Raw genomic sequence first — 23,072 nt, forward strand, 5'->3', positions numbered from 1 at the left:
TTACCATTCACTGGGCCCAGAAAAAATAAACAAACAGGAAACAGCGCTGGGATGTGTTTTGGTTATTAAAGATGAGAAGTGCAAAATAAAACAAGCCTTTATTGAAAAACAGATCAAAATAGGTCAAGGCTAGAGCAGGCGGGAAGCTGTGGCAATAGTGAGGGAGAAATCTTAACTGGATGACTTAGAACGGAGGTCTTCAACAGGAGGTCCACGGCCCTTAGGGGGTCCACGGAGGTACTGCATGGGGGTCGCGAAAGTTTTGGTTGATTAGACTTTTATTTTTAAATTCCCCCTGCAATTTTTTCCACGAATTGAAATGTCTTTAAATCCACATTAACATGAATTCAACACACTGTAGTAAACAGATAAATGGAGGCAGAAGATGTCTTTCAGTCATTAATGCACACATTTAGCGACACACAGGAGCTCTTAAAGCTGGGTACTGTTTCATTCACAACACCTGTCCCATCAACCAGGTATCAGAATCAGAAATACTTTAATAATCCCAGAGAGAAAATACTTTCGTTATATTACTCCATCTGTAATAGAGTGACTATAGGACCAGATTGATAGAACACAATTTTATACTATATATAATTAGGGGGTCCCCGCTCCATCTCTCCATCAGTTTGGGGGTCCTTGGCCTGAAAAACGTTGAAGACCTCTGACTTAGAAGAAGAAACGCTGCCTACTGAGTAAACAGGTGTTTATCCAAACAGATGCTTTATTAGTTTGTGTTTTCAGAACCAGTTATGAGTAGTTGTGCTGATTTATTATAGTGTTTGTTTTGGACGTAGTCTTTCAGGCTTTGGCCTGTCTGCTCAGTTTGGACATATGAAAGTTGGTCATGGCGAAAAAACAAGAACTCTGAGGAGGAAACAAAGAAGACCCATACATAAGAGGAGGGAGAGAATATCAATGTGTTGAATGTTAATTTGTATCTGTTGATCTTTATAAAGTTGTTTAAAAAACAAACAAAAAAAACCCCAAAAACTAATGTAATGGCTTAGAAGTTTCATAAAATTTGCAACATGATTTGCAGACATTGTTACAGACACCTGTTGCGGTCACCTTGACAGTTTTTCTGAGGCGTTCATATTTCTTATATATAATTGTTGCAATCAAGTCGATCAAAATAAAAAACTATTTTTGAGCCATATCACCCAGCCCTGTTGCATTATAACCACCAACCTGGCAGTATTTAATGGCATTCAATGTGATTGACCAATGCAAAGTTATAAAAATTTGGGGGGTGGAGCATTTCACAAAGCTCCTTTCTGAAAAGTGTGGAGTAAGTTTGTATTTTGCATTTTTCACTTTTAAACATAAATTCAACATGTAGCTTTTTTTAACCTAAATGCTAGATGCTCAGCTAGATGCTAGTAGCGACAGGCCTTCATTAGGCAGACATGCTGGTTGGCTCAGGATTGATGCCTGGATGAAGTGTAATAAATACGGTGTAAGATGCATTAGTATTTGACATCTGTGGCTTAAACCAAATTTATTTTAATAATAAGAAAAATATCCTCTATGAATATCAAAGTATTAATACAGCTTTTCACCTATAAGGAACCTATAATCTAGAACTTATTGGAATAATGCAAAGAAAAAGCAAGTTGTAATGTTCTGAACTGTCTTCACCTGCACCGGTCTTGATCTATTCATGCAGTACGGTTTCTTCTTAAAAGAGCTTATCTACCATTTGCATGTCTCGATTTTATTAGGAAATGCAAAGTTTGACCGAGAAGCTAATTTTATACTGCTCTGTTTTAAGGCCATGCTATCTTGTATACATCTACTTTTATTTGTTTACGTATCTATTTATATCCAAACACGTAGCTCCGTGGCGTCCTGATTTGAATAGACCGGGCGCTGTGAATAGCCAATGATTGCGTTATTGCTCCATTTTTTCCCCTCTTTTGTTTCAGTTTAGGTCATGGAGCATGTGGTGACTAGGACTATGAATAGGAGTTTTATATTAAAAGTTTACCCAGTTATTATTTTTGTTTGCCTTCCTCTGAGAGGTTTCCATTCTGATGCAAGCTCAGAGTTATTTATGGTTGCTTCATAACAGTGTAAGAAGTGTTTGTCTTCAGTTTTTCCTTTTGTTTTTGTTTTTTTCCTGAATTTGATGCATATCTTAGAAACAGCTTTGTGCACAAGAGACATTTAGAACAACCTTTTAACCTAAGAGACCTGTGGGATGGAATATCCTCCACCCCTTGGAAATAACGTCTAAATGCATGTCTTAAGTCTTCCGTTAGTCGACTATGATGGTAAAATGTGGCCATGGAATTTAATGCAACCAGCCTCTCTGATCATCCTGGTAAATTAATGAGGGAAAACTCAGCAAACATAACCAACAACATGATAAACTGCCTTGGAGAAATATTACTCCTTTGGAAACCTTCCCAGCTAATAAACATGATTTGTGCCGAGTCATTTCACAATTTCAACAAGCAGCTTTCAAGATTAAATACCTTCATTTTTTTTAAAGAACCCCCCCCCCCCAAAAAAAATATATCTAAGTTTATATTTAGAAAACGATTTGCTGAATGTGATTTTTACATTTTGATGTGGATGTTTTTTGACTCCTTTTAAGGCCGTTATTGCGGGGCAATGTACCCCCCCCTCCCCTTTAACAGTTTGCTGATTTATCGTGTTTGTAAGGTTCCTGAACATGAAGAATATAGCTTTAATGCTTTCTAGTTTGTGTTCAGATCAGGCCACAGCACAGAGACACTGTAGTTAAAATGGGTATAAAGCTCAGATGTCAGTAGTCGTATTATTAGACTTGGTTGTGGCTCTATAATTCAGTGACTACAATGTTTTACTCCACAGACCTTAAATGATTCTTTTCTCTTGATTTTTAAACACTTTTAAACACTTAAAGTTACACAAGGCTCTAGTTTAGGTCGTATTATTATTTTCTCTTTTGTCTCCTCATGAGGGATGGTCTTAAACTCACAGCTTTTCTGATTGAATACAGCTTTTGTTTGGTTATGTTAACAATTTGAGATATTGATTAGTAGTTGATTGCAGAATTTTATTCAGTTCAATTCAAACTGTAAATATTTTTTAAATAATTTTTTTCCCCTATTGGTAACAACCTGACAGTGAAGCTCAGTTTTATTTGTAAACTTCAGAGAGCTCTTTCTGTTTCCCGTGTTAGTGACAATGATAAAGATATTAATTTAAATATTACCTTAAACCCTTTGCTCCAACGTCATTTCATACTAGCATGAATTAACATTTGTCGTTGAGGTTTTTATGGAGACTTGTGAAATGCTTTCAGGTAACAGCCTTTCTGAGTTAAATTACAACTCGGCGCAACTAAAAAGCCTTGCTTTATCTCACTGAAGTCTGAAGCTCAGCTGCATGATTATCAGCACAGATACAGTAACACTATTATGCAAGGTAGCCATTGGTGCTTTTACGGTTATTATAGGCTTAATGTGCAGCAGTGTGGGTGTATGTGTAGTGCTGGCTGAGGGAAAGAACTGTAATGTTGACCATAAAAAAAGAGTTGAGTAATGTAGGTGCTTCCAGCTTCCTGTTTCCCCATCAAGGCCGAAATGTTTATGCAGCTACAAGGCAAAGGGTCACAGTTGACACAACAAAACTGCTCTATATTTATGTTGGTTAAAAAAGAAAGAATGTCATCAAGTGATTTTTTAATAATTTTTACAAATTCTTATGCTTCCCAGTTTCCCAGCAGTTCTCACAGTTTAATTTTTTAAATCTTAAATATAGTTTTACATCAAATTTCCATGTTTTCTCCACAGTTCTTAGGTGGGTAAATAAATGAATAAATAGATAGTGGATGAATGGACAGAAAGGTTGGTTGATGATTAACAACATTTTTTTCTTTTTGTTTCATGATTTAAAAACATGACAGACATACTTAGAAAAACCTGCTTTGATTTCAATCATCCTTTCTGTTCGTTGACCTGAATTTAAAGCAAATCCAACCATGGAACCATGCTTGTAAAACATGTTTGCAGGCTATTCCACCGTAAGCAATCAAAAATGAGACTCAACATGTTTACAGCTAGCCGTATTACAGTAATGAGTACACATTTAGGAACTGAAAGGGATGAGCTGATGTCAGTCTAAACTCTAGAAGCCCAAGAAGTGCATTAGTAAAAAAAAAAAAAAAAAAAAACTAAAAGATACTCCAAAATTTATATCTTAAATAGAAAATTTGATTGATAGTATATAGATAATTAAAATAACTAATGGTCTAAGTGTGGATGGACAGTAAACTGAGTGGATGAATGTGAATGAATGTTGTTTTGGAGGATCAGATGAAAGGACAGATACGGATGGATAGATGTTTGGTTCTGTTTACAGCCATCCTATCATGTCCCCGTTTGCACGTTTTCCCATCCTTGTATTTCCCTCTGTGTCTCCTTGGAAATTGTTACCATGACATACAGCCGTCATCTGATTGGCTAATCTGTACTCCTGGAATGCTGCCTGGTTCTGACAGCAGAGCCTCAGGTGCTGCTCGGCTGACAAACTCAGTCAGCGTATGCCCATGTGTGACCCAGCGTGGTGTGTTTGCATGTCTTTATAGGCTAACGACATGCTCAGATCCATTCACTAAAATAGCAGTGATGAATGGCGAGCAGTTTAAGTGAGCTGATGGTGTGCGACCCTGTGGCGGGGCACAGGAACCAAATATGAGGCGCATTATTCATGGAGAATGGAGCTTAGTTAATGCATCAGCCTTTGTGAATAGATGCAGGGTGGATTAGGTTGGTAAGCCAAGGGGGAGGTGTGGGACAGTGTTATGCTCTTCAAAACTGGTCTGATACTGCCTCCAGCTGGTCAAGTCTTGAAATGCTCCTTCTAAAAATTTATACATTTTGGTAAAATAACTGGCTTATATTAGTCTGAGTCAGGAATGAAGAAAAAACAGAGAGGGATAGATATGGTAGTAAAAAAGAAACATACTTATTATTACAGAGCTTGACTCAGCAGCCTCCACACACTGAAACCTGAGACGATGCGTCTGAGTGCTTGTATATGTAGAATGGCTTGTTATGTCAGCTAAAAGCTCCTAGCTTCTCCTCACTAATCAATTATTTATACCTTTGGGGGATTGACACCGTGTAACTTCCCGTCCAGGTTTCTGTAAGGCGCTTGCAGACTGCCAATCATTTCTGCATAAGGGAAATGTTTAAAAGAGAGAAACTGTATAGAAACTCAAAAAACAATGATGAGAATTGAGTGTATCTGTGCTTGTCCTTTGAGTGAATGATCAGAAATGCATCTTAGTTTTAATCTGAGGATTCTAATTAGTTTACACTGGGTCCCTAAATATACTTACACAAAAAAGACTTTCCATCTGGAGAAAAATATGCAAAAAGAAAATGCATAAAATGTATTACTGTATTTATTTCTCAATCCGTTTATTTAAAGGTTGATTTAACGTGTTCAATCCATTCCTCTCTCCCAACTCGGATGATCAAATATATTTTGCAAAATTATCTTAATATTGTACGCAATATGCAAATCATGAAGAACTGCCAGTAAGTATTGGCTATTTATTTATGTACCTTGCATTTAGCAGGTCAGGGCATTGTTTTATATTTGAACAGTTGTTTTCATGCTGCAAAAAAAGGATTAAAAATAAGAAAACAAACTGAAGTTGTTTCAATGTTTAAACTTTACATGAAGCAACTTTGCGAATGACATTTATGTAACATATTAAATGAAGTTTTATGCTGTAGCTGAATAGAATTATTATCAAAGGTATGTTTGATATGAAACCATCCCTTTTAAGTATTTGTTCATTTTCATGTTAATCTTTACAGGAAAATGCACCAATATTGTGTTTTCTAGAACTGCAATCTCAGACCTTCCATTTGGGCTTTGCAGGTTCCATCTTCCTTGTTGTTATAGTTTACATACTTAAACGACAGTCTTTTTCGGTAATCTATATGCCAGAACTGATCATCTTGGTAATTCTGTAATTTCAATCTCCAGAAGTGTTGACTTTAGCCATAATCCATTAAGGTCAGGATTGGGAGTGGTTCTTGTCTTTTGTTTTTTTTCTCCTCCAGAGGGCGCTAATCAACCGCCTAACACAAATGCATTGACTTCTCAATCTGACAGTCAGCATCCCTCTAAAACCCTCTCCCTGCCCCACCCAAAATGCTGCCCGAGTAACGCTGAAGTAAAAACATTTAACATGGCCTTCATTCCTCTACTCTCACATCTTAATAAGCTCTTAAATGTGGCAATGTTCACAAATTCTGATGTGACGTTAACGGAGATGCGTTGATGTTGGGTGATTCACAGTCGGAAGGTCAGGCTAGTAATGATGGCTCAGGGCACTGTGAGGAAGAATGGGCGATCTGTGTAAAGGGGTTTAGGAGGCAGCTGCCTCCAGGGAGGCTCTGCTGAGGAGGACAACAGTGAGTCAATGTGCCTCCATTAATGATTTCCTAACGCAGGAGTCACAGGACTCCCAAGGACAGGGCAAGGAGGGACTTCGTTTGGATATAGATGCTGGATTAGAGGTGGTGCATGTAGCAGGAAACTGCATGCATACACCAAACACAGTTAATGAAGAAACAACACTTTTCATTTGATTGCTTAAGTCTTGTTGGACCCTTTTTTTTTCTTTAAATCTATTGATCTTCCAGGCCTTCAGCAGCTCCCTGCATGTTTCTGACGGGATAAAGTGTTGGAGAGGCGCTAAGAGCCTTCCTCCATTCAGCTCATTTTCAATGGAGCCAGCGCTTTTGCAGACTTGTGTATTCTCCTGTTTCCATGGTTTCCATCTTTCAACCCCCCCTCAAAAAATCAACGAAAAAAAAAAAAAAGAGAGGATGAAAAGCTCCTGCTTTTAACCCATCAACCAGCGGGGTTCATGTTCTGATTTACCTTTTTTTGTTGTTATGATTTTTGGTAAGAGACTAGATGATGTGGTGCTGGAGGGATATTTTTAGCTGCCAGTGCCGCAGTAAGATGACACAGCTGATGCTGGATGTCACCTTAAGAGCAATTCATGCCTCTTAGGTTTGTTTGGATGTGGGTTAGAGAGTGGGAGGGGTTCCCTGCAGGGTTCAGACACGGCCAGGAAGAGCCTGTAATTTAAGAATAGAAGAGATTTGAATCAATCATGAATTCATGCTAATCATGAATTTATATTCAGCCGCACTATTGTTTTGCGATTTAAGAAGGTTTTCTAGATCTCTCCTTTTTTGTTCATCATTCAGTCAGTTCTTTAGTTTGATTGTTTTTTTTTTGGAAGGATCTGTCATCAACATCTCATTCTGAGGTTTAATTAATTTATTCAGTAGCTCTTTCATCTATCCTGCCATAATTCTCTCCTTATTGCCTGAGTCATGCAGGTTTACATTTTTAAAGTCTCACCAATGAAAAGATAGAATACATGGTGAACTTTTGTTTTTTACTGTATTATAAACATTTTCCCCTTGTCTTGTTCATCATCACAACAGCAGACTGATGGTTTGGGTGTTGTGTTCTGCAAATTAATATATCTCATCATTATCGTGATAAAATTAATTAGATGATTTAAAAAGTCCAGAAACTGGGTGTGTTGTACTTTATTTTTACTACTTTTCTTGTTTTTCTTTCTTTTTTTCAATTGGGGCTCTGATAAATTTGAATAACTGGATATAATGTGGTTACTGCAAGATGTTTAGTAATATAAAAAAAATTTATGTTCCTAGTATACATAGGTGTATATATATTCTTCTGCAGTACTATTTGTGATTTTGGGGCTGTGATTGCTGTGATGAGCAGTAACAGCTGAACAGTTACCTTAGAAACAAATCATAAAAGTAAAGGACTTTTATTTTTCTAATCATCACATTTATCATTATCACAATATTGTGACATTTTAAGTGCGTGTCACCCAATCCTACCCTTGATATCAGTAAACTTTAGTTTAAAATGCCTTTTTTTATGAGTATATACCTGGAAGGAAAAATTAGGCTGAAGTACACCTTAGCTGTTTAATGTAAAATGATAAAGAAAATGAAATCAAAGTAACAGAAAAATAATAAAATAAAAATAAGAACTAAAAAAAAAAAAAAGACTCAAAACCTCTAATGTCCTTTGACAACATGTAGCTATACTTCTAAGGAAAACCCAGAAACGGCAGCAAAATCGGTCACAAAGCCTGAAATTTTATCCGCCTCAAACTGGGACAACATTGGGATTAAAATAGTTTTTTGAAATATGATTGTGGTGTAATACAGACTTCTGTTATAAGGAATATGTGGGAATCCTTTGGTTCATGAAAGTGTAAGAGCAGCAGATCAGAGGCGTGGCCATGAAGGAATCAAGCTCACTCACATAAACAAACAGCAGACCCCCCCCACCTACAGTAAACCCCCTTCTATAGCATTTCCTCTTGCCCTTGAAGCCATTTTTGGTCAGCTGGAGAAGGCGTGAGGAGAAACGGGTCAGAGAGGTGATGGAGGGGAGGATTGTTGGCTCTGTTCAGGATGTGCTCCTCCGTTTTCTGCGTTTGAATCAGAGCAGCGTCAGAACGGCGAGCTGCGGCGGCTCCTGGTCCGGCCAAGTGGACTAATGCGATGTGGCGTGTCACCCGGGGCATCTAGGTCAAGTTTAAAGCTGCGTCGCTCTGCCCCGCCTCTGCCGCAGTGCAACGCCCCAAAACCCCTCCCCCTCCCTCACATCTTCACCTCACATCACCTGCGTTGGGTCTAAATAATTCATTCAGACAAACGGTGGCAGCGTAGTTCTTCCTACTCAAACCATCGTTCTACCAAATACTAAAACACACACAGACTGCCGCCATTCCTCACTCCTTCAACCAAACCCCCCCCAGCCCCAAGGCGGAGAGCTCTCAGCCTGTCCTCAGCTGCTCCCGCGTGACACCCCCACCGCACCAGGAGTAGGAGAAGGCAGGGCCTTCTTGTGTTTTTTTTTTTTCTCTCCCCCTCCTCCATAGTATAGCAGCAGGGCACGTGTATCCTCATGCTGCAGCTGAGTAGTGGAATGTCAGCAGTATCGCTGGCTGGAATCAAGCTGCTGCAGAGCTCGCTGTCAGCTGCTGCTGGGGGGGGGGTTACAGACTGGGAGCAGGGGAAGACGTTTAAAGCTAGTGCCATATAGGGGTCAGACTGCTGCATGGGCGTGGCACTGAACAAACCCACATATCCACTTAACATCACTTTCATTTTGTGTGAAATATTTTTTGATTTCTTAAAATATTGTGAGATTATTATGAGCTTTTTGTTTTTTATTTTTTATTTTACAAAATACAAATTTTCACATAAAAATCCGCCTGCACTAAATCACCTCTGGAATTAAATATTCCTGACTTTGCTCTTAATCCCCTCCTTTTTTTTTGGCACATTACTTCATCTGTATTAATGTATTCCTGTGCTCCCACTTCCTACTACTACTGTACTCACTCCTCACCCTGCTGCTTGCCACCGATTGGCTGCTGCTGTGTTTTTCAATGGCTCCAAATTTTTTTTGACTCCATGGATACAGCGAGCTGTTGGGTAGATCGGCCCGTCCAATAGGAGGGCTGCGCGGGCTCTGGCTCGTCGGATTCTGCTCCCGGGATGGAGCAGCCCTCCCTCGCTCACTGCGAGCAAGCGATGGCTCAGTGGGGGGGTTCAAAACAACAACAAGACTGTCGCCGGGCTCTCTGCCGTCTCTGGGATGTGCCAAACACCCTTAGATGCTATGGTACGGGAGGGGGGCTTCAGTTCTTCCATCACTCTTTGATTTATTTCAGTCTTCCAAATAACTAAATTAGTTTGGCTTCATTTTCTTAAGCTGTTCCTTACATCATAAGAAGTTTGCACAAACTCCAATTTCTTGTTTATAAGCCTGTATTTATATAACTTAAAAGTGATTCGCTGTGACTTGAAAGACTTGAAATGCTTCAAAAAGCATCTATTTAATCTGCTCTTTATTCTCTGATTACTCTCTTTTGGACTTTGAAAAGCGGCCACACAAATCCCCGTCCTTAAAATGACCTGATTTTATACGGAGCAGGGGAGCGGCAGAGCCGGGTCCCACCAGGCTGTCTGTGCCCCCCGCTGCAGTCGGCTGGCATAGCGGCAGGAGCTATGCCCAGTCTGCGCTGCGGTCAGCAGGCGACAGAGAGGGGGCAGCAGAGGACTGGAGGAAGGCTGGCTTAGAGCGTAGACACTACCGGGTAGGGCGAGGTCTGTGAGAGCCCTCATCCCCTTCTGAGGCAGAATCAGGTGCTGCTTTCTGACAGCTGGCGAGGTGCCAGTGTGATGGCACAGTCAGACATTCAGGTCACATTAGTAGAAGGTAAACGTGACAGAGACAGACAGGGCATGTGGGTCTCTACAGGTGGTCTCTAAATTTTAAGGTGGATGCATACCAACTAACCAGTTGATGTAGAGTCTAAAGACTGATATCTTATCTGTCATGTAACTTAAGGCTTTGTATAGTAAATCATGTTTTAAAAAAAGGAATTTCAAAGAAAACAACATCACCCTCCATATACGGTAATAGGTTTTGATTAATCTCCACATTGGTCTGCTCAGATAGCTTACTTACTGATATTTCAACTTTTCAGAAAAAAAAGCTATTTTCATGGTTAGAATTGTATTAAACCAACTAGAAATGATCTTAACAGCCCTATAGAGGTCTGACAAGGTTCTGTTCTGTGATCAGTCTGTTTTTTTCCCCAGATTTTTGCACAAATGGTTCAAATATATGCAAAAGTTAATTTGGTTTTTGCATTTGTGAAATATTAGAAAGAGGGCATCAAAAGATCACATCAGGATCAAGTACAGGATTGCTTATTCAAATTTATTACTCACCTTAAACAGACTAAAAGGGATCTAAAACCTGAAATTTCACAATCCAGGTTACCGTGAGGAATAATGGTTGGCTTTTTTCTTTTTTTTTGTTACTCTAAATGACTTTTTTTTAAGAGTATTTTCACAATCCTATTAAAAAATGTCTTCAGATTTCAGATTTTCAGCTTTAAACCAACAGAACCATTTATCAAACTGGTTCTGCTGTGATTCATTTTTATTCTGATTTAGAAGAGATCCTTCATCATGTCTTCACTGTAAGATTTTTAAGAAACAAAATATTGTCTAAAATTATTATTAACTGCATGTATGCTTAATGAATGCAATAATTGTTTCATAGATTTTTCAGCAGATGCAAAAACGTTAGGAAAAAAAACATAATGTCAACAATTTTTCACTTTCAACTTCATTTTTTTAAAACAATTTTTAGTGTATGACTGGAACAATGAGTGGAAAGGACCTTAATGTTTAAAACATACAGCTTAAACGGAAGCATTGATTGTGATGAACTGATTTATTCAATAAACTGTTAACATATTTAATAACTGAATAAAAGCTTATCAGGGAGGGCTACTGAAACTTAGAATCAAAATTGCATTCAAGATTTGTTGAATTTTAAGGTAACATAAATCGATGAAGATCTTTTGGATATACACTTTAAAAAATCAGCTAAAATCCCTCTAAAGCTCTGGAAAAATGGGGTGGGGGATTGAGATCAAGAATTAAGGAAGAGTTCTTAATGTAGGACTATTTATATTTTTAAATTTTCTTTGTTCTCTGTGATAAAGATTGATTTTTAATTCAGTACTATTCTAGTTTAAAAATTAAAGACATATTTTGAGGATGGAAGAATTTGCACACCCCACCCTTGCAAATTCCTACTCTACACATCTCATGCATTTTAAAAGCACCCTGTCTGACCCCTCAGCTGCTGAATGTTTACTTAAGCGCCTCCCTGTCTTTCAGCATTAGCTGCAATGGCATAATCTAGTCCTGAGTCAGTCATTTTGGCTTTTTACCTGCCACTCATCTCAGGTGAGTCCTGCACTGAACCTCCCCTCCCTTTGCATCTCTGAGTGCATCCTGTCTGCATCCGCCCTGTCAGCAGGGGTTAAATCTGTCGCCGCTGGTAGAGCCGGATGCCATTTCTCCAAACAAACTTCCGCACACTCCTAACTTGTCACACATCTGTTGACCTTTGCCTCAGAGAAACATCGGCTTACTTCTCCGTAGGAGTCACTGGATCAACATAGCAGAGAACAGCAAAAGCCTGTCACTTTATGTTGCACAACTCCAGTTAAGACATACATTGGGGTTTACATACAGCATATACTGTGTGTGGGTGGATTGTAGGAGGAAAGTAGATCTGCTAAAGCTGTGAGAGTTAAATTTCCATTTATTCTACTTTCTCAAAGGTAATTTTTAGTGTAGTATTGCACAGGGTTTGTGTGTAATAGAGAAAAGCATAGCAAGATTCATTAAAGCAGGCAATAACAGACATAATCCGTTCTTTACTGTATGGCTTCTGATTAAGGGCTCATTAATTAGATTCAAAGTATCTTTTTGACAAATTTATTCAGTTATAATAATTTTTTTTATTTGTGATTTAATGTTCTCTTAAATGTTGCCTTTTTATTAACTGTAAAATGCTGATGAAGGTTCTCAGTCATCCAGGTCATAGTCATTCCGTAAAAGTTCAAAAAATATCCACTGGACTTGGTTTTCAAGATTTGAAGACGTTTCGCCACCTCTCCAGGAAGCTTTCTCAATTCAAATGTCTGGATCCGCAGTGAGTTTGAGTCTTATATAGACACGCCTTGTATCGCTTGGAAACATGCAATGGTAACCGATGAATGGGTCGTTAGTTCCATCGTTAGCCTGTAATATCTGAACCTGTCTATGATTCTAGGGGTCGGTCGTTAAAGGGGGGATTGCCATTAACGGGGGGGATCCTTGCTATCAAATCAGCAAGGAAATCCAAAAGACACGCAACAGAAGACAGCGATGGGAAAATTAAACGCAAAAACATCACAATCCCTTATGTTGCTGGAGTGTCTGAAAAGCTCAAGAGGATTTTCTCCAAACACAAGATCCCAGTACATTTCAAGCCAAACCAAACCCTTAAACAGAGGCTAGTGCACCCTAAAGATAAAACCTCCAGACCGAATATGAGCGGAGTGGTATATGCTGTTCAGTGCAGCGAGGAATGCTCTGATCTTTATATTGGCGAAACAAAACAACCTCTCCACAGACGCATGGCCCAACACAGAAGAGCGGCCGCCTCTGGACAAGACTCCGCAGTACACCTACACCTTATGGACAAAGGACATTCTTTTGAGGACCAGAATGTCCATATTCTGGATAAAGAAAATAGGTGGTTTGAGAGGGGCGTGAAGGAAGCCATCTATGTTAAGAGAGAAAAACCAACTTTAAACAGAGGTGGTGGACTCAGATTCCAGCTTCCAAAAACATACAATTCAATCATAGACATGATCCCTTCCAGATATCACCAAACCCCCCACCCCATCACAGAGGAACGAGGGACCTACCCGCCCCAGCCGGTGAACAATACCTCCTTAACGACCAACCCTTAACAATCATAGACAGGTTTCAGGTATTACAGGAGACAATCCCCCCCGTTAATGGCAATCCCCCCTTTAACGACCGACCCCTAGAATCATAGACAGGTTCAGATATTACAGGCTAACGATGGAACTAACGACCCATTCATCGGTTACCATTGCATGTTTCCAAGCGATACAAGGCGTGTCTATATAAGACTCAAACTCACTGCGGATCCAGACATTTGAATTGAGAAAGCTTCCTGGAGAGGTGGCGAAACGTCTTCAAATCTTGAAAACCAAGTCCAGTGGATATTTTTTGAATTTTTACGGAAGTATTAACTGTAAATGAAAATGATCATGATTAAGAAATAGTCTTTAAAACAGCGGTCTGCGTAATCAATCTATATAATGTTTTTTTACTTTGTGAATTAAAATACTCAAATAAATGAACTTTTTCAATAATTCTTATTTGGTGAATAAAGCTGTCTATGTGATTTATTACCTAGATTAAGTGGTGGCCTGGTGGTTAGGGCATAGAGCAGGGAACCCTGAGGTTCTGAGCACAGACTGCCATTTTGGCTCTCTGAGCAAAGACCCTTAACCTCACACTGCTCCAATGGCAGCCCACTGCAGAGTTCATTTTGTTGCTCTGTACTTGTGACAGTGTAATGACAATAAAACCTGGGAAGAAAAAAAAAGTCACTATACTTAGTCATAAGGTATCAGCAAAGCCTTATATCTTCTTTCATTTATAGTTTCACCCAAAATGTTTTAGTAAGGCTTTAAACAGTTTCTTATTAATATCTGTTCAATGCTATCTGCTTGTATTAAGAGTTTTGTGTTTAACACGGGCCAGTATAAGATTTTATGTCACTACTTAAACTAAAAACACCCTTTGGGGGAAAAAAAGTGTTCTTTCAACAAGCTGACAATTGTTGCACAGCAGCAAGGAAAGGGGTGGAGAGTAATGCTTTTGTCTGAGCTCCATGCAGCTCAACAATCTCATTTTCCTCCAGCACATTCTCCAATATCTAATGAAACTTAACACTTGGTGGCAGTTTAACTAACTATTTCAAACTTTGGTAAATATTGATAGCAGTAGCTGGGCAATTCACTGGATTTTCAGATAAAGTTTAATTCAGACTTTCTGAGAGAATTTGAGGTTCTTATTTGGACTTGGGTTTTATTTTTATTGTTTACGTAATCCTTTGCTGTTTGCTGTTAAAAAATGAAAACAAAATAAAATAAATAAACAAACATATATATATATATGTATATGTGTATATATATATATATATATATATATATATATATATATATATATATATATATATATATATATATATTATATTATAATATATTATATATATATATATATATATATATATATTATATATATATATATATATATATATATATATGTATATATATAATATATTATATTATATTATATATAATATATATATATATATATGTATATATATATTATATTATATTATATATATATATATATATATATATATATATATATATATATATATATATATATATATATATATATACATATATATATTATATTATATTATATATATATATATATATATATATATATATATACATATATATATTATATATATATATATATATAGCTTGTTTGTCGTTTTGGTAACTACATCAAAATTACAGCTAGGTGGACAAGAATCTGGTGGAAAATCACCCGGCTTCTTCAAAAAAAAAACACGAGAATGTGTACAAAACAACAAAAATGGCGCCGGTAATGCTTCTGGGTCGTTTTAATCGAATGTCGGTGATTTTAAAGAAATTTTGAGTAATACATTTTTTTGCGATTATTACACTTTCCCAGCGGGCAAATGTAATGAAATTTGTACTCTTCCAACAATAAAAACTACTTGCCCCGGGAGATCGGGCGATGGTAAACATCGGGCCCTGTATACTCATGATAGGCCATGTTTTTAAATTCTTCGACATTTCAGTTTCAGGTGAACCTTAATAGAAGAAGCAGACTGTCAAAGCTCCATATGCACTGTCAAAGCATGGATTACTAAACCTTTAGTAGTGATATTAAACAGTTGATTAATATCATAAATCTGACCTCTATAAAACTAATGTTTGATTCTCTTTGGAAACAAAGTGGCTAAGACAAATTTTCTCTCACGTTTACTATCTGAATAAGGATTTAAATGGGAATCATTATGTGAAGTAAATAAAGGCTTCTTGCTTTATATGTGAATGTACTGTATGTCAGAATGACAATCCCTGTGGACAATGTTGAATTTTGCATACAACTGCCCGTAAATGCTTATCAAATGCTGGGAAGAAACTTAGCAAAGCAGAAAACCTCAGTTTTTGTTTTATTTTTGGGACTCATTGGTTTGACATCTGCTTGGTGAGAGGTTGAGTGCAGGAAACACACAGCTTGGTGGTCCAAAGGGAGCTGGGGATGCCTATAAGCGGCATGCACATCTGGGGTAGCTGCCGAGTTATTACAGGCATCAGAGCGGTGAAGCAGAGCCGGAGTGAGGTGCCCAGGATACAGCAGAGCGTTGACACCTGCTCATCTTCACTTCTGTATTCTTCCATTGATTTCTCTCTTTCTCTCCTTCAACAGGTATCTTAACATGGGGAACCTACTGAAAGTTCTGACATGCACAGATCTGGAACAGGAGCCCAATTTCTTCCTGGATTTTGAAAGTGAGTTTCTGTACAAGTAATTGCTCCCACTGCAGATATCGATCACGTGAATATGTTTCCATAACATTAGCAACCCCTAACTCCTTAAGCCTTTTCCACCCTGATTTATCTTTCACACAAGCCCCCCCCCCCCAGCAGCGAAAGATTCGGCTTCAGCATTAGAGCTGCTGCACTTCTCCATCAACCTGCCTTTTTCCGCTGCAGTGTGTGTGCAGAATATCAATCGGAGCCCCCAACCCCCCAAAATCTAAAGCGCTGAAGTTTAGCTGCTACGTAGCCGAAGGCGGCTGAACACATCCTGAACCTGCTCTGTTGCTATTCTCACACTTGGCAAACTGAGAGGCTCTCTGATACCTTGGGAGAAAAACCATTCCTTGAAAAACTCAGTTAAACAACAAAAGAATAGAGCATTAGATTGTTACATTACAGCCAACATGGCTCTGTCAGGGAAAGCTTATAGACCAAATGTTAATCCTGATTTATTGTTTTTTTCTCAAAAGAAATAAATGAGCAGTCAAGTGATGATCTCAGGTGATTTAGACATGTTTGTGTTTGAATCCAGATGAAGTTGTTAGCATTCTGCTCTGTGTTTTGAGCCAAAGGGTGTACATGAGTCCATTTGTCTTGCCTTATCTTCCTCCGTTTCCTGCCTCTCAGCCTGGAAAATGGGCGGTGTCAGAAAGAGATTATTTCTGCTAACTTTAATTTGCATAATTGCGGAGCTGTTTATTAAACCTTCCATGATAGCCGAGGATTTGATGGTTTTTCCTAGAGCTGTGTTATCATTTATAACTTGTAAGGGGGTGAATATTGATAAGAAAATGGGTATGGTGGTGTGGCTGACCTCTCTGGCGTTGTACTTTGCAGACGCGCAACCCACAGAAGCAGAGCGAGAGGTGTGGGAGCAGGTGGATGTGGTGCTGAAGGATGCCAAGGATATCCTGGATGAACTACAGTCCTATAAAGGAGCTGGACAGGAGATCAGAGAGGTACAGATGTGGCCGTTTATCCACCTGAGCGAAAGTGGAGCTGTTCTCTGATGAGTAAACTGACTGTGAATCACTATGAGTTCTCCACCCTACACACCCAGATTTAAATAAAGTGGCAGTGTCATGCTGTTGGAATGCTTTTTGTCATAAGGGACAATTGACAAAAGAATGATTGGAGCTAAATTCAGGGAAATTATGGAACTACATTAAATTCTTTAGATAAAAATGTTATTCATGATTTAAAATAGTCAAATGAAAGTCAAAAAGCCAAATCCAATTAAAGCTGATAAGTGATTCAAAAATTGATTCCGTCTAGTCCAAGTTAAGCTGATTTGGAAAAAAAGAATGGGCACAAATTTTAGTATAACACAAATAGTAAATAAGGCTTGCAGTTCCGGCTGATGTGACAAAATATATATATATATTTTTTGATTGATTTTTGTCTTGATTGATTAACAAGGTAGAAATGCCAGAAGAGGCTTCACTATATCAGTGTTGTTTTCATCCACGATGACGAAATTATTTCGTTGACGTTCCTTATTTTCATGGCTATATCGAATAGTGATGAGATAACCATGGATCTTTAATGCAAAAACATTACTACTCATGCGTGTGAGTTTTCATTGATGAGACGAGACTAAATAAAGATGTTAGCGGGTGGTCTGTTAGATGTTTAAAATGCATCTTTGTACTACAATCTGCATAACGGCATGAGCCGTGCAACTGCATCTTGTTTGTCAATAAAGTCTTGTGTAACTATCAAGACTTTATTTTTGCTCAGAAGCGGTGTTGCTAAACATTCTTTAATTTCTATCAAAAGGAATCCATAAATTATATCCAAAGCAAATATTTCATGGCATACTGTTTATTTTTGGATAAAGATCCAGATAAAAAACATACATATATCTTTGAATATTTCTCTCTCATAGTTCTTGTTTCTATCTATTTAAATATGATATAAATGTTTCCTTATATTGTCATTCAAAAACATTTTCTCTGTTTCCTTTAAATATTTCAACATTTTACATTTTTTTTTTTAAATATATATTAAAACCCTGTGAATTTAATTCTACTCTGTCCCCTGAGCAGCGGTAACTAAAGGACAAATTGAAGAAATAAAACCAAAATTGCCAAAATAGAACAATATTTTTGGAGCAATGATATTTTATTGATCTGTGTGTAATGCATAATTCTTAGTACATCAGGAAGTGTTTGGTGTTTTGTACACCATGAAGGACCAACCACATAGCTAAAATTTCCCTAATGAAACACCCAAAATGCGGGGCTGCATCACTATCACATAACCAAAGATATACCACAGGACTGATTCCCTTCACCTCCTGAAGCAAAAACGACTACTACACTGCAACAAGACGGTTTCATATATTTATATGAGGCACCTTTTGCTGCACACAGCGCTTTAAACTGATGTTTCCTGCTGTTCTTGTCTTCCAGGCTATACAGAATCCCAGCGATGAGGCCTTGCAGGAGCAAGCGTGGGCGGCTGTTGTTCCTTTGGTGGGAAAACTGAAGAAGTTCTACGAGTTCTCCCAGAGATTAGGTTTGTAATCTGCTGCTTTCTCCAGTAGTTACTCCATTGTGTGGGAGGGCAGACATTGCATATGTGGGTGGCAGACTGAGGCTGAGATGTGATTTAGGATGTCCTCTCAAACTTGTGCTGTTGTGTAAATGAAGTGGGACATTTAACAATTTTATTTTGCTCAGATGCTAATCTCACAAATAACATTATAACGGTTTCCATGCTTTATTGGCTGTAGTGGTGAACATGTCTGCATATATGCCTGAGATGTCTACCCCAAGTTATTTTCTAAGAATTTTTTGATACCTCTCTAATGCAGTCATCAACATGTTGATTGCTTTGTTCATTAGTTTGAACCTTGTGTCGGAGGGGGCTGCAGCTTATATTAATTAGCAAAGGGCTGTAGGGGTGGGGGACATGTTGGCTTTCTGCTCCGTGATCATCCTGTGACCCTGGTTTTGAGGAGGGGGGTTGGAGCCCGTCACGCCTCAGTAACATCAACCCCATGACGGCAATAATGGCAGAGAAGATAGTCAATGGAAGCAGTGGGCGGCGGCAGCCCGACAACGGCTGTTACGTAACAAAGTAGGTCATCCCCCAGCGCCGGCCGCCGCTCTAATTCACCGTCTTGACTCTTGGCTCCAGGGGCCGTGTTGGTCCTGACTTATACACATGAAGCGGAAAGTCTACTACAGGCTGGCAAAGCCACACGCAGAGCAGTGCTATTCGGAAGAGTCGCTTATGTAATGGGTAGCTTTACACTTTTCAGAAATGAATCCGAAAGAACCTAAGAACTGCAACAGATGTTTAAGGAAGCTTCAAGTGCATAACGAGTAACCTGGAAACATTTTGTTGGAAACGGACTGAATGTCATCTATGTTATACAATGACAATTCAACTAAAGTACGCCTTATTAAATCTAAAATAGTTTAGGGGACATTGAGTATACTTGTAGTTTTGTGGCTTTGACAGTAGACAGGCAGAAAAGAGGGTGGACAGAAATATAGAAGACATGCAGCAAAGGTTTCTGGGTTGGGATTTAAACCCCGGATGACTAGGCTAAGATCTAGAGCATCTGTTTATGGGTCACACTCTACCATACCCTGAATATGTACTTTCTTATGGCTGTAATGATCAATTGTAAATGAAGTAGGCTGAGATGGGACAAAAAAAGCTTGCTTTTCTCTTTCTGATGTAAAGGTAACTTCAAACAGATGGTCTGTAGACCAAAGTCCTTTACCTTTGGATGGGACTGCTTTTATTGATATGTTATGTTATAATTTTTTCCAAATATGCTCTGTTAATTAATCATCTACTAATAATTAAAATCATCAAAAACCTGTATTGGCCAGTCTCTAATATCTATAGGTGTTATCTCTGTGTGCATAATGCTTTGTAAAAGTGTGATAACCTCTTGAACATTGCACTGCTCAATGCCGGGGAAATAACTAATTGAAATAGTTTTGATCCACATTGTGATGCGATGTTGAGTTATAGTTGTGATGTTGGACAGAAGTTTTCAATTGGTTTAAACCCGCAGCCATAAATAGAATAATTTATATCTAAAAAGGTAAATATGTTGGATTATTACTAGAGTAGGTTTAAAACACAAATTGGGCCTAAATAAGATATAATAAGGGCTTTTTAGAACTATTAAGGAAATAAAGATTTTTAAATACATTTTTTTTTTTAACGATACATTTTTGCAAAACCAACTTCCACTTCATAAAGGGAGTTACGCAATGATTAAAGTGTGGAATTATTTTTGAATTTAAAATGATGTTGTAGAGGCTAATCAAAGTAAAAGTGGTTAAGGTATTCCAATGTTGGGTCCAAACTAGTGGATAAATGTTTGGTTTGTTGGCAGGCCATCCTGTGAGCATTTTACGTCTTTGATTTTTTTATTTTCCTTATTCAAATTGTAAAATGCTCACAGAAAATAAGCTCAAACATGCCCACCAAACAGAAGAGATGTCATGAATATGCTCCTTATTTAACAACCTAATGTCTCATTCTATTAAGGTAAAGATCAGATGAGCCTAAACTTCCCTCGCCTGCTCTGCTGTGACCTAAGCTCAGACATACCCTCAATCCCCCTCTTCATCTTCCCAGCTTTCTGAAGCGCCACATTTCCGACAGCAGCTAAAAGCGGCTCCGCTCTAACTTCTGTTTTGACTGGGACGTAGACAGTGGGGGGGGGGGAACTGCGCCATTTGGGCCGTTTTTTAATCAGCCGCTCCACTGCAGACGCTGTCCCAAACAGATGGGAGTCATTACCGAATGGCAGACGCTGCTCAATTTACCGCGCTGCACTGCCAGCTCCAGGCCCGTCTCCTGAAAGTCCTCCTACCCTGTTATCTAAAGTTGCTCCATGTCTGAATCTGGGTCATGTTGACATGTGCTGATTGGTGATCAGCACAAGCTGTAAGACATACTTGGAATAAATCAGTTTAAATGTATTTTGCTACCGTGAAGCTCCTTGTGTCAGATGGTCGCCGTTTCTGGCTTATATCAGCGTTGAAGCATCGAGACTGAACTCAGCGCCCCGTCTGCATCTATAAATAAAATCCCCTCTAGGTTGTATGGGTGGGCTACCTCTTTTTTCATACATGTAAGGATGTGTTTGTGTAAAATTCTCCTTGGAAGTTGTCCGCTGAGTCGCCCTTAATGTGTTCGTCTCCTCTCTCCCGGTCCTTCTCATGCCTCGCTAATTATCTGACCATTGGTATGTAATGTGTAGGCATGGCACAGGCTTTGTGTTTACACACCGTCAAAACAATGAGTGCAATCCCGCTTGAATGACATCATGCCATCCCCTCCTCCTTTCACATTTCAATGCCAATAAGATAATTAGTCCCATGTTCTCATCTGCATCTGAACAGGAGAGGCCCTGCACCCCTCCAACCATTTCACCCCCCTTCCTGAAACGGGCACTGCCCTCCGGGTGATTTGGGCACCGTCGCTACCCCATTATCAGCCTTCATCCTAATCAGGATGCTTCAGCCGGCTGACGCTTTGCTGCCATCGGATACTAGACGGTGCCGTGATTCGCTCTGACACTTGTTCCTTGACCTCAAATGAAGGAGGAGGGGATCTTTGTTCCTGTGAACTTTGACCCATTTCAACAGCGGGTGTATTTTAAAACTACTCAGGTTTAGGTAGTTTGTATAATCCTCTAGGATTTCTTGAAAGCTTCTTTTAATAATTCAAATCTTTTTTAAAGCATAATTTAAGGGTTAGTTTGGCAGTAGGAGTAAATACAAAAATCATTGGGTCCTGCAGTGAGGGCATCTGTTGCTGTGGGGAAGCTTCTTATTTTTTTGGCTGCAGCCTCATTTTCTGTCCACTTTTCCCCTTAGAGAGCAAAGATCCTCTGCAGAGTAATTAACTTTAAGCATAGCTCCCATACTGTGTTATTTATAACTATGTTTTTATTCAGATCGCATAATTTGTTTGAGCTTTGCACCCTTAGATATTTGCATACTTAGCTTCTTCAGTTGTTAGCCATCTACTTTGTTCAAGACCTTTCTCATGGCCATTATAACAAGAATAACTGCAACATCTTTTAATATTTCTTACTGGCAGAAGCGGCGTTGCACAGCCTGCTGGGAGCTCTGACCAATGAGGCGTACAGCGATCCCACTCAGCACCTGGAGCGGGAACAGGCGCTGGCTAAGCAGTTCGCCGAGATCCTGCACTTCACTCTGCGCTTTGACGAGCTGAAGGTACTTCAGGGTGTCAGGAGGAAAACTAACCTCTGCTTCATTTAGCCACAATACCAACCAAAGGCTCTAAAATCAACTTTTTGCAGAACAAGGACTGAAAATGATCCTAATCCTGATGCTGCGCTTGAGTTTGATGTTGTTCTATTGGCGATCAAGTCAGGAAACTATCAGAGCTCTGATCTGGCTTGTAATTGGACATAAAGTGCTAATGAATCGCTGTTGAAAATCTCACACATCAATTGAAGAGTCTCTCATACAAACACACTTTAAGAACAAGTAAATCCGAACTCGTTCGCTCCAAAATGCCAACAGCTCCCTGACTCCCCGGGGCAATGTGCTGCGACACCCCAATTAGCACCCACTACCCATCCTGGCAAGATAGAACATGAAAGCGGCGGGGGTGCAAGGTGGCATGCCTGGCCCATTCATCAATCTTTCACATCCATGCACGGGCTTCTGACCTAGTTAAAGCGTCTGAGTGGCATGCAGCCCCGCCCTGGCAGTGCAGACTGTCTCCGCTGGTGGAAGCAGTGGACAAAGACAGAGTACCAGTCCATTGTAGCAGGATTAACATGCTGCAAGTGCAGTTCTGACAGTGACAGGCTCGTACTGGAATGAGGATAATTACCCACATAATGAGCTTCCACTGGTGGTACCAGTTTGTAAGAAGCTCCCTCATTGGCCAGCTTCCTTTTAGCAGGAGGTCAAAATAAGCTTAA

The 23,072-nt window shown here is 39.1% G+C and overlaps 1 protein-coding gene across 1 annotated transcript in view; it reads left to right on the top strand.

Moving 5' to 3' along the window:
- Positions 1-23,072, top strand: part of fam49bb (family with sequence similarity 49 member Bb) — a 61,546-nt gene that overhangs the window by 30,200 nt on the left and 8,274 nt on the right. Inside the window, exons 3-6 of the mRNA XM_038297920.1 lie at positions 16,017-16,099; positions 16,967-17,088; positions 18,544-18,649; positions 22,214-22,353. Coding sequence (XP_038153848.1) covers positions 16,027-16,099; positions 16,967-17,088; positions 18,544-18,649; positions 22,214-22,353 — 441 coding nt within the window. The 5' untranslated portion in view covers positions 16,017-16,026. The remainder of the gene's footprint in view (positions 1-16,016; positions 16,100-16,966; positions 17,089-18,543; positions 18,650-22,213; positions 22,354-23,072) is intronic.

This window comes from Cyprinodon tularosa, unplaced genomic scaffold, assembly GCF_016077235.1.
Source record: "Cyprinodon tularosa strain WSP-4 unplaced genomic scaffold, ASM1607723v1 ctg4, whole genome shotgun sequence".
Lineage (NCBI taxonomy): Eukaryota > Metazoa > Chordata > Actinopteri > Cyprinodontiformes > Cyprinodontidae > Cyprinodon > Cyprinodon tularosa.